This window comes from Lithobates pipiens, unplaced genomic scaffold (assembly GCF_037356315.1).
Source record: "Lithobates pipiens isolate NorthernLeopardFrog02 unplaced genomic scaffold, aLitPip1_a1.2 Scaffold_30, whole genome shotgun sequence".
Classification (NCBI taxonomy): Eukaryota; Metazoa; Chordata; class Amphibia; order Anura; family Ranidae; genus Lithobates; species Lithobates pipiens.
In genome coordinates, this window is record NW_027507791.1 from 40152940 (window position 1) to 40170385 (window position 17446).

Here is a 17446-nt window from a genome sequence, read left to right on the forward strand (position 1 = left end):
AAAAAGTTGAATTTTGGTCTCATCTGACCAGATCACCTTCTTCCACATGTTTGCTGCCCCCTCCCCCACATGGCTTCTCGCAAACTGCAAACAGGACTTCTTATGACTTTCTTTCACCAATGGCTTTCTTCTTGTCACTCTTCCATAAAGGGAGCATGATTAATAGCTGTCCTGTGGACAGATTCTCCCCCCTGAGCTGTGGATCTCTGCAGCTCCTCCAGAGTTACCATGGACCTCTTGGCTGCTCCTCTGATGAATGCTCTCCTTGCCCGGCCCGGTCAGTTTAGGTGGACGGCCATGTCTTGGTAGGTTTGCAGTTGTGCCCATACTCTTTCCATTTTCAGATGATGGATTGAACAGAGCTCCGTGAGATGATCAAAGCGTAGATATATTTTTAGAACCTAACCCTGCTTTATACTTCTCCACAACTTTTTTTTTTTAATTCTTTATTTTCAAATTTATCAGACATTCTCTCTTCTTTACAAAATTCCATCTACTTAACATAATCTCCAATAAATATCCTCTTTTTCCCCACACTCTCCCTCCCTCCTCCCATCCCTCTCTCACTCGATCCTTCCATTATTGGGACTCACTAACATTCAAGCAACTTCAGGTAATTTTCAGATTTTCGAAATTGCAGCCATTGCCTCCACTTATTCTGGTGTCTCTCCTCTAAATGCTCTGACTTGAAAATCGTATCTTCAATATCTCTTATCTTTTCCAGTCTTGCTACCCATTCCTTCATTGTGGGGGGATCCTGGGTTTTCCATCTCCGCGGGATCAAAGCTTTAGCAGAGTTCAACAGGCAAGGGATCAGGGACTGTCCATACTCTCTCTCTCCCTCTTCTGTGTTATGGAATAAGCACACCCATGGATCACTCCTAATCCTTTCACCTGTTATGTTGAAGCTTGCTTCTATTATTTTCCCCCAGTATAATTGTATTTTAGGGCACTCCCACCACAGATGTGCAAAAGATTCCACCACCGAGCATCCTCTCCAGCACTTTAAAGAGGAAGAAAACCCTGATGAGTTTACTTCCTCTTTTTTTCCCTGCAAAGGTAAAGCATAATGGACTACTATGCATCGCACAGTAGTCCATTATGTGTCACTTACCTGACACAGGAGCCAGCGAAGTCGCCGCTGTCCCCTGTAGTCCGCCGCATCCATCTTGCTGGTGGTGTCTCGCAGCTCCGCCGCTGTCATTCGGCGAAGCCGCGATGACGTCACTCCCGCACATGCGCACGGGAGTCGACAAATGCGGCAGCTCCATTCTTGGAACTAAGTTCAACAAACAAAACAATAAAAACAGTGTAGCGCTTCACTAATAGATGTGGTCAGCATAAATTATATGGATAGAAGCAAAAATGATATAAATAAGAATGCCTAAAGAAAAGTCCAATAATAGCCACACGTTCCACTATATAGCCGGCCCAAGGGTGGTCGAACCGTCACAGAGGGGGGAAATTGGACTGGGCGGGTGTATTCATGCGAGTCTGCTTGACTGTAACATCAGAGAAGAATGGATAAAATACTTCTTACCGACTTAGTTGGACTCATACAGTCATATGACAGTTGAGTCTAGAAGGCTTTAGGTCACAGTTTGGGACCGAGGAGTACGAAGAGGAAGGTCTGTTGAGCTGATGGATGAGCTCCAAACGATTGTAAGCCCTGTGATGGATCCTTTCAAATGGAACGTCAAGGGTGTATGTAGTCAAGCTCAGACATAGCCCGTTGTACTGGTTCTCCAATCTCACCCAAATAGAGAGGGAGACGTTGTGGAGGTTTAAGCCAAGAAAACAGAAAAAAGAAAAAAAGAAAAAGGGCTCCACATGGTGCAGGTCAGATGGTATAAAAAAGGTTGATTTATTGAAGTCAAAAAATAATTAATGACTTAGTGATCACATAGACAGTCTAAAATAAAGATTAAAAGCAATGTAGGGTGCCAACAGCTCGCCCAACGCGTTTCGACATATGTGTCTTCTACAGGGGCATGTTGGGGCCCACCACATTGCTAACAAATATATAAGGAGTCAGAGAGGGGTTCCGCCTACCAAAGGGCGGGGAATCCTATCTCGGACAACCTCTTAAAGATACAATGAACATTTAATCAAATCAGAGAAAGCATCTTTAAACACAATAAATGGATGAGTATGAATAAGATATAAAAATGTCATTGATACAAGCTATCAAATTATTTTAGTGACACAAATATAAGGATAAGCCACCACATTCACAGATAGATATCCATAAGTTAATCATAATATTGAAGGTCTAATCTAACATAAAAATACAAGAAAATCTAGTACATAAAAAGCATCCCCAGAAATCGCATCCAGCACCGATGCAAATTGTTAAGTTAATATAGTGACAAAAATATATAAGTAAGCCACCATGTTCGCAAATAAATGTCTCTAAATCAATCATATTAGACATGGCCTCATCTAACATAAAATTACAAGGAAATCCAATGCACATAAATGGCATATAGAAATCGCATCAAATGCCACTATTAGAAGATCGGACATATACCATCTGTTTCGCATGGATTAAACTGCAACATCACATAAAATGACCTGTTTGCATTTGTGTAGTCTAATATTAAGAACTGTGAGGGTCTGTATGCTATCCGTGTTGTGTTGTTTGAATATCTCAGACTTATTTTACTAACCGTAAGTGGCCAGAAAAGTGTAGATCAGTAACCATAATAGTAGTCCTTATGTGATGATCTATTGTTTACAGTTCAAATCAAAAGGTCAGAAGGTGTGTAATAAAAGAGAAGGTACAGCCAATCACTACATACATATGTCACATGGCCATGGAGGGAGTGGATGTGGGAGTGGAAAAGGACCATCTTGTCCAATAGCAAGGACAAATGTACTTCTAGGTTACCACATAGAAATACAAGGGAAGGAGGGAGACAGCGCATCATGGCACACTCCCTCTCCTGTACGTGCTCCGTACTGCCAATCGCAGAGAGCCACGTCACGTCACTCCCTCCATGGCCATGTGACATATGTATGTAGTGATTGGCTGTACCTTCTCTTTTATTACACACCTTCTGACCTTTTGATTTGAACTGTAAACAATAGATCATCACATAAGGACTACTATTATGGTTACTGATCTACACTTTTCTGGCCACTTACGGTTAGTAAAATAAGTCTGAGATATTCAAACAACACAACACGGATAGCATACAGACCCTCACAGTTCTTAATATTAGACTACACAAATGCAAACAGGTCATTTTATGTGATGTTGCAGTTTAATCCATGCGAAACAGATGGTATATGTCCGATCTTCTAATAGTGGCATTTGATGCGATTTCTATATGCCATTTATGTGCATTGGATTTCCTTGTAATTTTATGTTAGATGAGGCCATGTCTAATATGATTGATTTAGAGACATTTATTTGCGAACATGGTGGCTTACTTATATATTTTTGTCACTATATTAACTTAACAATTTGCATCGGTGCTGGATGCGATTTCTGGGGATGCTTTTTATGTACTAGATTTTCTTGTATTTTTATGTTAGATTAGACCTTCAATATTATGATTAACTTATGGATATCTATCTGTGAATGTGGTGGCTTATCCTTATATTTGTGTCACTAAAATAATTTGATAGCTTGTATCAATGACATTTTTATATCTTATTCATACTCATCCATTTATTGTGTTTAAAGATGCTTTCTCTGATTTGATTAAATGTTCATTGTATCTTTAAGAGGTTGTCCGAGATAGGATTCCCCGCCCTTTGGTAGGCGGAACCCCTCTCTGACTCCTTATATATTTGTTAGCAATGTGGTGGGCCCCAACATGCCCCTGTAGAAGACACATATGTCGAAACGCGTTGGGCGAGCTGTTGGCACCCTACATTGCTTTTAATCTTTATTTTAGACTGTCTATGTGATCACTAAGTCATTAATTATTTTTTGACTTCAATAAATCAACCTTTTTTATACCATCTGACCTGCACCATGTGGAGCCCTTTTTCTTTTTTTCTTTTTTCTGTTTTCTTGGCTTAAACCTCCACAACGTCTCCCTCTCTATTTGGGTGAGATTGGAGAACCAGTACAACGGGCTATGTCTGAGCTTGACTACATACACCCTTGACGTTCCATTTGAAAGGATCCATCACAGGGCTTACAATCGTTTGGAGCTCATCCATCAGCTCAACAGACCTTCCTCTTCGTACTCCTCGGTCCCAAACTGTGACCTAAAGCCTTCTAGACTCAACTGTCATATGACTGTATGAGTCCAACTAAGTCGGTAAGAAGTATTTTATCCATTCTTCTCTGATGTTACAGTCAAGCAGACTCGCATGAATACACCCGCCCAGTCCAATTTCCCCCCTCTGTGACGGTTCGACCACCCTTGGGCCGGCTATATAGTGGAACGTGTGGCTATTATTGGACTTTTCTTTAGGCATTCTTATTTATATCATTTTTGCTTCTATCCATATAATTTATGCTGACCACATCTATTAGTGAAGCGCTACACTGTTTTTATTGTTTTGTTTGTTGAACTTTGTTTGTTTTTTGGTGTTGGCTGCTGTTTTTTGGCTGTTGAGGCCTCTTTCCATATATACTAAATTGTAGCGCAGTGTTTTCCCCCTAAACTGTACCATTCTTGGAACTGCCGCGCTCAGTGCGTATGCGCGCCACTGTCTACAGCGCATGCAAATATCTCCTAAACCATATAGGTTTAGGAGATATTGCTTGGACCTACAGGTAAGCCTTAATCTAGGCTTACCTGTAGGTCAAAGTGGTTTGTAAGGGTTTACAACCACTTTAAGGGGTTCTCTTTACTAATCTTATTGCCTTGCTGTGGGGTTATGTACCACCTAGCCAAGAGTTTGTATGACATCTCTCTTGTTTGTGAGTCTATCGCTACCGAGTAAGTACGTCTCAATATCTTATTTCTCTGTTCATGTTACTTAAAAAGCCTATTTCTCTTTCCCACTTCCCTAAATACTCAGGGTATTTATATTCCACTGCTTCTATCAAAATTTTATATATTTTTGCTATCCTTTTTTCAAGGCTTTGCCGGTTCGCTAATAATTTTTCTAGAGGTCTAAACTGATCCCTTACCCTTAGTGGCTGTGGCAAGGACTGGGTGAAATAGTATAGTTGTGAGTGTCTCCATTTATCTAGTGGCTTATGTCCCCATTTCCCAATATTTTCTTCATATGTGCATAATCTATCACCTACCATAACCTCGTGTAATCTGATACTATCTTTCTTGGCCCACCTACTAAAATATATATATTCCTCTTGTCCCGGTCTGAAAAATATATTATCCAAAAGCGGTATTAGTGGTGAATTATGTACCCAATCATACCTCTTATTTATTGTGTCCCAAACCCGCAGTGCATTTTTCGTCAATATACTTGTGTTAACCGCTAATTCTCTATATTTTGCTGGTATCCATATTAATTCTCCTACATTCTTTGTGCTTACGTTAATTTTTAATTCCGCCCAGTCCTTGCCTTTTTCATTGTAAATCCAATCCGTGACTCGTGATATCATAATAGCCTCATAATACTTTTTTAAAATCGGGTAGTGCCAAGCCTCCTCTCTCTTTACGTCTAGTCAAAGTATTAAACGCTACCCTCGCTGATTTTCCCCTCCATATAAATCTTCTGATCATAGTTTTAAGTTTGTTTAAGTACACTTGGGGTAATAAAATAGGGACCATTTGGCATGTATACGTAAATATCGGTAAGATAAACATCTTTGTTACGTTTATTCTCCCCATCCATGAAAGAGCTCTATATTGGATCTTACCAAGATGCTGCTTAATTTTGTTCAGGAGAGGGATATAGTTAGCCTCAAACAGACCTCCCATTTTTACTGTCAGTTTTATTCCCAAATACCCTAGTTCTTTCGGGCACCATCTGAACGGTAACTTAACCTGCAGTGCGTTCTGTTCAATTACCGACAGATTTAGATTTAATATCTCAGACTTTGCCATGTTCACTTTAAAATTCGAGAGCTTCCCAAACTTTAAAAGTTCCTTCATTACTCCCGGGATAGAGATCCTCGGGTTAGACATGTATAGTAGGAGGTCGTCTGCAAAAGCTGCAGTCTTATACTCCTTACCCAGCACCTTTATTCCCTGGATGTCTTGGTTTTTCCTAATGGCTACCAGGAGGGGTTCTAATGCCATTATAAACAAAAGCGGGGAAAGTAGGCATCCCTGTCTCGTCCCATTGAAAAGCTCAAGGGGGCGAGACAGGGACCCATTAATTCTTATTCTGGCTTTGGGGTGATCGTAGAGAGCTTCTGTCCATCCTCTCATTCTTTCTCCCATTCCATAATGAATGAATGAATGAATGAATGAAATACTTATATAGCACACAATGCGAACTGAATCGCCTCTAGGCGCTGTGGCGAGCTTTGATCATCTGCTAAAAGAGGAAGGTCTTGAGTTTTTTCCTAAAAGCCAGGTGATTTTCTTCCAGGCGGATGTTGATTGGTAGAGCAGTCCATAGCCGAGGCCCTTGGACAGCGAATCTCCGATCCCCCTTGGATTTATACCGGGCTTTGGGCACGAGGAGGAGGTTTTTGTTGGCTGATCGAAGACTGCGGTTTGGTGTGTAATGATTTATTTTCTCCATTAGGTATTGCAGAGCTTCTCTATGCACGCATTTGTGGGTGAGGCAAAGGGTCTTGAACGTGATCCGATTTTTTACGGTTAGCCAATGTAAGCTCCTCAGTGAAGGAGAAATGGATTCCCAGGGTTTTTTTCCTGTTATCAGCCTTGCCGCCGTGTTTTGGATCAGTTGTAATCGCGCAAGTTGATATTGTGGTAATCCTATGTAAAGCGAGTTTGCGTAGTCCAGTCGTGAATTAATGATTGTTCCAACTACCACTGCTTTGTCATTCTTTGGGATAAAAGGGATGAGTCTGCGAAGCAATCGCAGCAGATGGTGAGATCGAATGACTACAGATCCTATTTGCGCATCCATTGACATTGAATGTCTTAATGCTTCAAAAAGGAACCCCCAACTGACCCTGTCGAATGCTTTTTCAGCATCTATCGACACGAGTACAGTGGGGGCTCCCTGTCTGATTGCTTCCTGCATTAACATAATGGTTTTCAAAACATTGTCTCTCCCCTCTCTCCCTTGAATAAAACCCACCTGATCCTTCTGTATCCAATCTGGCACATAGGGCCTCAATCGTTCCGCAATAATTTTTGAAAACTATTTTATATCTGAATTCAAAAGGGAGATTGGTCTATAGCTTTCAACTGCCATGGGATCCTTTGCCTCCTTCAAGATTAATGCTATATGTGCCAGCATTGTTTCTTCTCTAAATTCCCCCCCCCCCTCCCCACTTCTCCACAACTTTATTCCTGACCTGTCTGGTGTCTTCCTTGGCCTCCATGATTCTTTTTGTTCACTAAGGTTCTCTAGCAAACCTCTAAGGGCTTCACAGAAAAGCTTTTTTTATATTGAGTTTGAATTACACAGAGGTGGACTCTATTTACTAATTAGGTGACTTCTGAAGGCAATTGGTTCCACTAGATTTTAGTTAGGGGTATCAGAATAAAAGGGGCTCCATACAAATGCCCCCCTTCCACACTTTTCACATATTTATTTGTAAAGAAAAGTTTGAAAATCATTTATCATTTTCCTTCCGCTTCACAATTATGTTGCCATTTTGTGTTGGACGATCACATAAAATTCCAATAAAATACATGTACGTTTTTGGCTGTAACATGACAAAATGTGGAACCCTTCAAGGGGTATGAATACTTTTTCAAGGCACTGTAAATACATAGAATCTGGTCCAAGTCTATTCAGTTTTAAATAAGCTTTTCTCATCAATTGTTAAATGTTTATATATTGATTTTTCTGAAGTTTTTTTAATGATTTCGGTAAGAAGGAAGAGTGACCTTATGAAAAAAAATTGTAATCAGTCGTAGTTCAGCCATTTTTTATTTCTTTTTTTAATTGGCCAACATCCAAAGGGAGGTACCACTAAAGGGAAGTTCAACAAAAGTCAAAGCAAGTCCGAACCAGTCTCCATAAAAAATAAAAAAAAATGTGGGCCATGACAAATTCCATCTGAATTTTAACTCTACTCAGCAGATTTTCAAATTATTTTAATATCGATTTAAATAATGTAAATTAACTATTTAATGACATTTAATAAGAATGTATGTCGAATGCCGGCCTACATTGAAGTGAATTTATTTTTTGGTTGCAAATACAAATATGGTAGGGTCCAAGTAAAGTACGTTTCCTTTAAGAGTGGGTGTGAAGACTGGGCCTTTAAAATAAACAGGATGTTGGCTAGGGGCTAAAATTGTGTGTACATTTTGTAGTTTTTGCATATGTGTGTCCACCATCCTTTGGGGAAGTGTGAAAACCTCAGCTGTCCCCGGCAGTCACAACATCACAAGAAACGATGGGAGGCTGGATTTTCATCTGCTGGTGCCTTGTTATATATCCACAGGGATGTAAGTTGTCTTCTTTTTTTTATTAAATTCTTTAAAAAGAATATATAATATATATATAATATAAATATAAATAAATATATATATATATAATATATATATATATATATATATATATATATATATATATATATATATATATATATATATATATATATATATATATATATAATATAAATATATAATATAAAAAAAAAAAAAATATATATATATATATATATATATATATATAAAACACTTATTGAAAATGGCAACAAAGTTACGTTATTCACTCCCCCCCCCCCCCCTTGGCATTTTTCGTGTTTTGTTGCCTCGCAAACCTGGAATTAATATGGATTGTTTGAGGATTTGCATCATTTAATTTACAGAACACGCCCACAGCTTTCAAGATGTTTTTTTTTTCTATTGTCAAGCAAACAACAAATAGGACAAAATAACAGAAAAAGTAAATGTGCATAACTATTCACCCCCCTAAAGCCAATACTTTTGTAGGGCCGCCTTTTGCGGCTATCACAGCTCCAAGTCGCTTTTGGATGAGTCTCTATGAGTCTTGCCACATCTTATCACTGGGATTTTTGCCCATTCTTCATCCTTGCAAAACTGCTCCAACTCCTTCAAGTTGGATGGTTTGCGCTTGTGAACAGCAATCTTTAAGTCTGACCACAGATTTTTTATTAGATTGATATCTGGGCTTTGACTAGGCCATTCCAACACATTTACATGTTTCCCCTTAAACCACTCAAGTGTTGCTTTAGCAGTGTGTTTGGGGTCATTGTCCTGCTGGAAGGTGAACCTCCGTCCTAGCCTCACAACACACACAGAGCGGTACAGGTTTTGCTCAAGAATATCCCTGTATTTAGCACCATCCATCTTTCCCTCAACTCTGACCAGTTTCCCAGTTCCGACTGCTGAAAAACATCCCCACAGCATGATACTGCCACCACCATGTTTCACAGTGGGGATGGTGTTCTTTGGGTGATGTGATGTGTTGGGTTTGTACCAGACATAGCGTTTTCTTTGATGGCCAAAACGTTAAATTTTAGTCTCATCAGATCAGAGCACCTTCCTCCATACATTTTGGGAGTCTCCCACATGCCTTTTCACAAACTCAAAACGCGCCATTTTGTATTTTTTGCTGAAAGTAATGGTTTTCTTCTGCCCACTCTGCCATAAATCCCAACTCTATGGAGCGTACAGCTTATTGTCTTCCTATGTACAGATACTCCAGTCTCTGCTGTGGAACTCTGTAGCTCCTCCAGGGTTACCTTAGGTCTCTGTGCTGCCTCTCTGATTAATGCCCTCCTTGCCCGTTCCGTGAGTTTTGGTGTGCGGCCGTCTCTTGGCAGGTTTGCTGTTGTGCCATGTTCTTTCCATTTGGTTATGATAGATGTGATGGTACTCCGAGGGATCATCAAAGATTTGGATATTTTTTTTATAACCTAACCCTGACTTGTACTTCATAACAACATTGTCCTTTACTTGTTTGGAGAGTTCCTTGGTCTTCATGGCAGTGTTTGGTTAGTGGTGCCTCTTGCTTAGGTGTTGCCACCTCTGGGGCCTTTCAAAAAGGTGTGCCTATGTAATGACAGATCATGTGACACTTAGATTGCACACAGGTAGACATCATTTCACTAATTATGTGACTGCTGAAGGTAATTGGTTGCACCAGAGCTTTTTATGGGCTTCATAACAAAGGGGGTGAATACATACGCACATGCCAATTATCAGTTTTTTTATTTCTGAAAAACTGTTTTATGTATATATTTTTCTAATTTTACTTCACCAACTTAGACTATTGTGTTCTGATCCACCACATATAATTCAGATAAAAAACAAAACAAAAAAAAAACATTGAATTAAAGGCAGTAATGTAACAAAATCGGTAAAAAGCCAAGGGGGGTGAATACTTTTGCAAGGCACTGTATCTCTATTGTAATTGTATGTATCTTCAAAACTATGTAGTTTCTCTCCTCCTAGCTAGCCACCAGGGTATTTTGTGTGTTCCATCACCTCACATACTTCATGTTTTATAATAAATTGATATATATATATATATATATATATATATATATATATATATATATATATATATTATTAGTATTATTAGTATTAGTGTTAGTATTATTAGTATTATATATATATATATATATATATATATATATATATATATATATATATATATATATATATATATATATATATATATATATATATATATATATATATATATGTATATATATATTTGAATATAAATGTAGAATGTTAACCTCATTGTATTTTTACATTTATAAAACATTTAAAAAAAACCTTTATTGAGGAAAAAAAAAATGGGGAAGGTTTTGAAACTTAAAATCTTTTTTTAATTCTTTTTTATTTTTATTTTATTTATTTATTTTATTGTTTTATTTATTTTTATTATATATGTATATATATGTATGTATATATATATATATATATATATATATATATATATATATATATATATATATATATATATATATATATATATATATATATATATATATATATATATATATATATATATATAAACATAAATAAATAAATATATATATATAAACATAAATGTAAAAAAATATATATATTTATTATATTTGTATATATATATTTTTTTTGGTCAAGTTTTTATTGCTGTTTTTATCCCTGTGGGGAAGCCTCACCCTCTCCATTGTCACCAGGACAGTAAGTGAGAAACAAAAATCCAAATCTCTGTGTTTTCCTTAGAACTGGAATAAGGGAGGAATCTTCCAATAGGGGGAATCACCCCACTGACAACTTGCTAAGAGAGGTTTTGCTACCTTTGTATCTCAACATCCCAAAAAAAAAATTTGAATAATTTGGGTAGCAACGCCTATAACTCCAAGGTGGACAAGAACAGAATTGTCAATCGCTTTACCGATTTCTTATTGTACCCAAGAAAATGTAATGCCGCGTACACACTTTCCGGCAGACTAGGTTCTAGTTCGGACTGATTCCGTCGGACAATCCGATTGTGTGTGGGCTAATCCGATAATTTTTCATCTTAAAAATCCAACGGACCTAGAAATAGAACATGTTTCAAATCTGTCCGACGGACTCAATTCCTATCGGGAAAACCGTTCGTCTGTGTGCTGGTCCGACAGGCCAAATACGACGCAATGGAAGCTATTGGCTACTGGCCATTGAATTTCCTTTTTTAGTCCCGTCTTACATCATCACGTTCAAAACGAACGGACTTTTGAATGAACTTTTGAACGGTACTTAGTCCGCTTGTGTGTGGCCAAGTCCGTTTGTTTGGAAAGTCCATCGGAACTCCACCGAAAGTCAGTGGGGAAGACCGTCGAACCTAGCCTGCCGAAAAGTCCGGTCGTGTGTACGTGGCATTATTAATATTATTTGTGGGTGACATGATTTTATATTTCAGTTTCCCTGTATCTGAGAATGTAGGCAGATTTTTTTCCCCCACTATCTCGTACACCATGAGTACATTTCTTGAATTTTAGTTTACCAGCCAAAGTGTGATTCACAAGAAAGCTTGCGGACTTATTTGAACTTCCTTGCTTCTACCAGAAAACAGGAAGCAACATTTTTTTTTAACTTTTTGGGGACCCTGATGTCAGGAGGGCTCTTTGGGAACCCTGATGCAAGGGGTAGGCTCTTTGGGGACCCTAATGCAAGGGGGAGGCTCTTTGGGGACCCTGATGTAAGGAGGTGCTCTCTGGGGACCCAGATGTAAGTGGGGGGCTCTCTGGGGACCCTGATGCAAGGGGGAGGCTCTTTGGGGACCCTGATGCAAGGGGGAGGCTCTTTGGGGACCCTGATGTAAGGAGGGCTCTCTGGGAACCCTGATGCAAGAGGGAGGCTCTTTGGGGACCCTGATGTAAGAAGATGCTCTCTGGGGACCCGTATGAAAGTGGGGGGCTCTCTGGGAACCCTGATGCAAGGGGGAAGATCTTTGGGGACCCTGATGCAAGGGGGAGGCTCTTTGGGGACCCTGATGTAAGGAGGGGGTCTCTGGGGACCCGGATGTAAGTGGGGGGCTCTCTGGGGATATATAAACACACACACACATAAATATTACTGTATATGTGTATGCCAGCCCAAGTGTATGACTTTCTTTACTACGCTGCTATGGGCTCTAGCCCCAGATGTTTTGTAGACCCAGCAACACCCCTGACTGCCTAGATGAGAACTCTGCACATTTGAAACCAGTTATATAAAAAAAAAACTATTTACTATATGCAGCTTGATGAAGGACATGTGCTGTCCGAAACTGTGCAGTCACTTGAGATATCGGCATTTTCAGACGGCGATTCCCTGCACCATAAGAATGATCATAGCGGCTGTTTTCCGCCACTTGATCGTTCTTATGGGCGGCGGGAGGGGACGCCCCCCCCCCCTCCCGCCGCCCTCCAGTGCTTCTACCGACTCACCGCTTCCATCGGTGAGTCGGGCACAGGATCCGCCGGCCCCCAGATGATACCATAGAGATTTCCGGTGGACCAGATCGTCCCCGGAGTGTCTATGATCGTTCGGAGGCCGGGTGCAATGTTATGACGTCACGCCCGGCCTCTGCATTCAAAATAACGGCGCCGATTTGGCTGGGAAGCCGTGATCGTTTTTTATTTTTTTTTATTTTAGGCTTTCCAGCCTAGAGGAGAGATGCGAGGTCTTATTGACCCCCCATATCTCACTGTAAATAGGTCCGATCGTCCCATATTCCTATTACAAGGGATGTTTACATTCCTTGTAATAGGAATAAAAGTAATCAAGTTTTTTTTTTTTTTTTTTAAGTGTCAAACTAAAAAAATAAAAGTAAAATTAACAATAAAAAAAAAAAATTAAAGCGCCCCTGTCCCTGTGAGCTCGTACGCAGAAGCGAACGCATACGTAAGTACCGCCCACATATGAAAACGGTATGCAAACCACACATGTGAGGTATCGCCGCGAACGTTAGAGCGAGAGCAATAATTCTAGCCCTAGACCTCCTCTGCAATGAAAAACATGTAACCAGTAAAAAATTTTAAAGCGTCACCTATGGGGATTTTTAAATACCAAAGTTTGGCGCCATTCCACGAACGTATGCAATTTTGAAGCGTGACATGATGGGTATCTATTTACTTGACATATCTTCATCTATCACATTATGCAAAAAAATTGGGCTAACTTTACTGTTTTTTTTTTGTAAGCATAAAACGTTTTTTTTTTCGGAAAAAAACGTGTTTGAAAAATTGCTGCGCAAATACCGTGCAAGATAAAAAGTTGCAACAACTGCCATTGTATTCTCTAGGGTCTTTGCTAAAAAAAACATATATAATGTTTGGGGGTTCTATGTAATTTTCTAGCAAAAAAATTATGAATTTTACATGTAGGAGAGAAATGTCAGAATTGGCCTGGATGTGAAGTGAAGGAATTCAACTTAAACTGAGATTGCATCTCCAATTTAATAAATATATATATATATATATATATATATAAGATCGATCGATAGATAGATAGATAGATAGATAGATAGATAGATAGATAGATAGATAGATAGATAGATAGATAGATAGATAGATAGATAGATAGATAGATAGATAGATAGATAGACTTTTTTTTTAATTCCAATAGTTTTTTATTGAAGATTGAGGTTTACAGCTTACATCAAACTCTAAGCCCTTGTACACACGGTCGGGAATTCCGACCACAAAATCCGTCAGATTTTTTCTGACGGATTTTGTCCAAAACTGGTGCATACACACTGGTGCATACACACGTCGGATAAAGTTGTCGGAAAATCCTATAGTTCAGAACGTGATGACGTTCGTTAAGAAGGGACTATGTTCAGGCTAGTAGCCAATAGCTTTGGTCTCGTGATTTGATCTGAGCACGCGTGGCACTTTGTCCAAATGGAATTCTCTGCAAACATGATCAAAGGATCATGTTGTCGGAAAAATTTTATATTCAGCTCTCAAACTTTGTTGGTCGGACATTCCGACGGAAAAAGTCCGATGGAGCCCACACACAGTCGGATTATCCGACAACACGGTGCGATCGGACATTTTCTGACGGAATTTCCGACCGTGTGTACAAGGGCTAACAAACATTTGTAACATAAAACGCTGTGATACATCAATATTATTTCGTACTTATAATGCTGAAGCTTATCGTATCGGATTTAAAATTTTCAATGCAGTTGCATTGTATTCAATCATCATGTTTCGCTTATAAATATTCAAAACGGAGTACAACTTGAGAACATAGTCATACTATCAACTCGATTAAACTGAAGGTTGGGAGTAGAAAAGAAAGAAAGAAGGAGAGAGATGGGGAGTGAGTAAAGAGGGTGGGAAGGGGGAAAGTAGGAAGAGATTTAGGAGAGTTGTCATTATACACAGTCTCTAGGCTGAAGGGTTTGGTGGACAACAAATTAGTGCTTGACATTTTCCTGATTGTTTCTGTTGTAACATTCTATCCATGGTTTCCCTTTGGAGTGCATTTTTTGGTAATTACCTTGTGTAGATGCACACATCAGTTCATAGGTAGCATGGACATTAGTTGTTTCTAATATCTGGGTCAGGGTGGGTTGATATCCTTCCAGTGTCTCATAATGGACAGTCTAGCACTTAGAAGGATATGTGTCACTATAATGCCCCGTACACACGAGCGGACTTTTCGACATCCAAACTCCGACGGACTGAGTCCGTCAGACTATTCGATCGTGTGTGGGCTGCAACGGACTTTAGCTTCGCTAAAGTCTGACGGACTTTAGAAATGAAGCATGCTTCAAATTTTCCCGACGGAACTCCGCCGGACCCGGTCCCCTTCGAAAAATTCGCTCGTGTGTGTGCTACTCCGACGGACTAAAACCGACGCTAGGGCAGCTATTGGCTACTGTCTATGAACTTCCTACGTCGAATCCAGTCGTACGTCATCACGTTCGACTCCGTCGGAGTTTGGTGTGATGGTGTGTGGCCAAGTCCGTTCGGTCGAAAAGTCTGCCAGAACTCCGTCGGAACTCCGGCGGAACTCCTTTGGAGGTCTGTCAGACTTAATCCCTCTCGTGTGTACGGGGCATAACTCTTGTTTCTACCCAAATGGATTCTATTCCCAGGGATAGAATGGCCATTCCAGCAGTGGTAGGGAGCCCTGTCCCCATGACTGCCGCCCAGAAGTCTGAATATCTTGGCCCAAAGTGCATGTATAGTTGGACAAGTCCACCACTTTTTTTTTTTTTTTCAGTAGGGGGGTGAGGAATAATATTCTGTAGAGAAGGTCAAACATATAGTATATGTGTCATGGTTATGCAATAGAGTTTGTCTGCTTACCTGTTTCCATGTGTTCATCTCTAGAGACCAGCCTACCCTCACCTGACTGCTTTTGTAATCCATCCTCTGGCATGACTCCACCCTAGCTCCTATCAGAGAACTCTATATTAACCTGTGCACTGCGGGCCAACCCTGCTGATCAACCATTGTGTATTCCTTTGTGTGTTTAGCTTCCTGTTACCTGCCGTGTGCTCTGCTGTTGTTCCGTTACCGACTTTGGCGTGTCCTTGACTATCCCTGTTTGCCTGTGATCCTGACCTTTTAGTGTGTCCCTGACTATTCCTGTCTGCTTGTGGCCCCGACCTTGGCTTTGTCCCTCACCATCCCTATCCTCCTGTTGCCTACTGTGGGTGTGAGCTGGGGGACCCTGGGGGTCGCGACCTGGAGCCAGTTGCAGCCAAGTCCATCCGCACCACTAGAGGCTCTGGTGAACACCTGCTGGCCCTTAGACTCCGCGCCCCAGGGAATCTTACGCTCTAACCCCAGTGGGATCCATCTTGGTGTTCTGGCGGCCCTGCCTTCCTATCACCTTGACCCCCATCCGCAGCAGTCAGCCTTAGGGTCCACAACCTTGCGGTGCACTCCTGGTCCCTACGGTGTGCATCTGTCACCTGGCCTCAAGGTGACCTGACAATATGTACAGTTATGTAGTTGCCAGATGTGTCTAGGTTTTCTTTTATTGGTGCTTTTTATTTTCTGTATATTTATTTATAATTATGTTTAATTTGTATGTAGCACCATGGTCCTATGAGATATGACATTTTAATCTACTGTATGTTCTTACGTGTAGTAGAATGACAAAAAAAGTTTGACTTGACTTGAAAGTCCACATTGACAACACTTCAACATATGATTCTTTTTAATGTAGGTGCTTCCTTATCAAAGCCCTGTGGCCCCATGAAAAGTCTTTCTGTTAAGGAGGGTGAAGACGTCGTTCTACAACTGGACCTGAATAATATCCCTCTCACTTCTGCCACCTGGGAATATCAAAAGTTTGTTATTGCCACCACAAAGCCAGGCCAACCACTGGAGATGGGTGATCATGGCTCTGACTATACCGGGAGACTAGGTTCCAACTTAAACGATGGGTCATTAATTATCCGGTCTTTGTCTTCCAATGACATTCGGATTTACCGAGCTGAATTATTTAATAGTGAAATGAAATACATCTGTGCTCAGTTATATGATCTGAGGATTACCGGTAAGTTACAAAAAAAATGTCAATGGCTTTACATTTACTTCATATATCTACAAAATTGCGTTGCTTACACAATTGGACACATTATTGTTAATCGAGAATGTTTTATTGATTTATTATATTAGTACTGTTGTACATTGGTGGTATATGCATATGCATTCAAGTGAGAGAAACAAGTAACAGCCTAAATAAAAACTTAGACAAGTAGGAAGCTGCATGTAATGTCCAAGGTCAGTACATGGGAGCTGTAGAGCAGTAAAGGCATCAGGATCAATTGTAAGGCCAAGCAGATAGAAGGTATTATCTTCCCGTAGGTGTAGGGGACCACTGTGAGAAGGTAAGGATATGCTTAAACAAGGGTAGTAGGGGTGCTATAGGCAAGGTTGGGGGGATATATATAGGCTACAGACCCACAAGGCAGGTAGGTGCACCTACCTATATATTTATGCCTCTGTAGCTTAGATGCC

The 17446-nt window shown here is 40.0% G+C and overlaps 2 protein-coding genes across 2 annotated transcripts in view; both read left to right on the forward strand.

Annotated features, from left to right (window-relative positions):
• The window catches only part of LOC143942676 (uncharacterized), a 153693-nt gene that overhangs the window by 57544 nt on the left and 78703 nt on the right, over positions 1–17446 (forward strand). The gene's annotated exons all lie outside the window — the stretch shown is intronic.
• The window catches only part of LOC143942669 (cell adhesion molecule CEACAM5-like), a 66372-nt gene continuing 57286 nt past the window's right edge, over positions 8361–17446 (forward strand). Inside the window, exons 1-2 of the mRNA XM_077464048.1 lie at positions 8361–8477; positions 16650–16982. Of these exons, the coding sequence (XP_077320174.1) occupies positions 8426–8477; positions 16650–16982 (385 nt within the window). The 5' untranslated portion in view covers positions 8361–8425. The remainder of the gene's footprint in view (positions 8478–16649; positions 16983–17446) is intronic.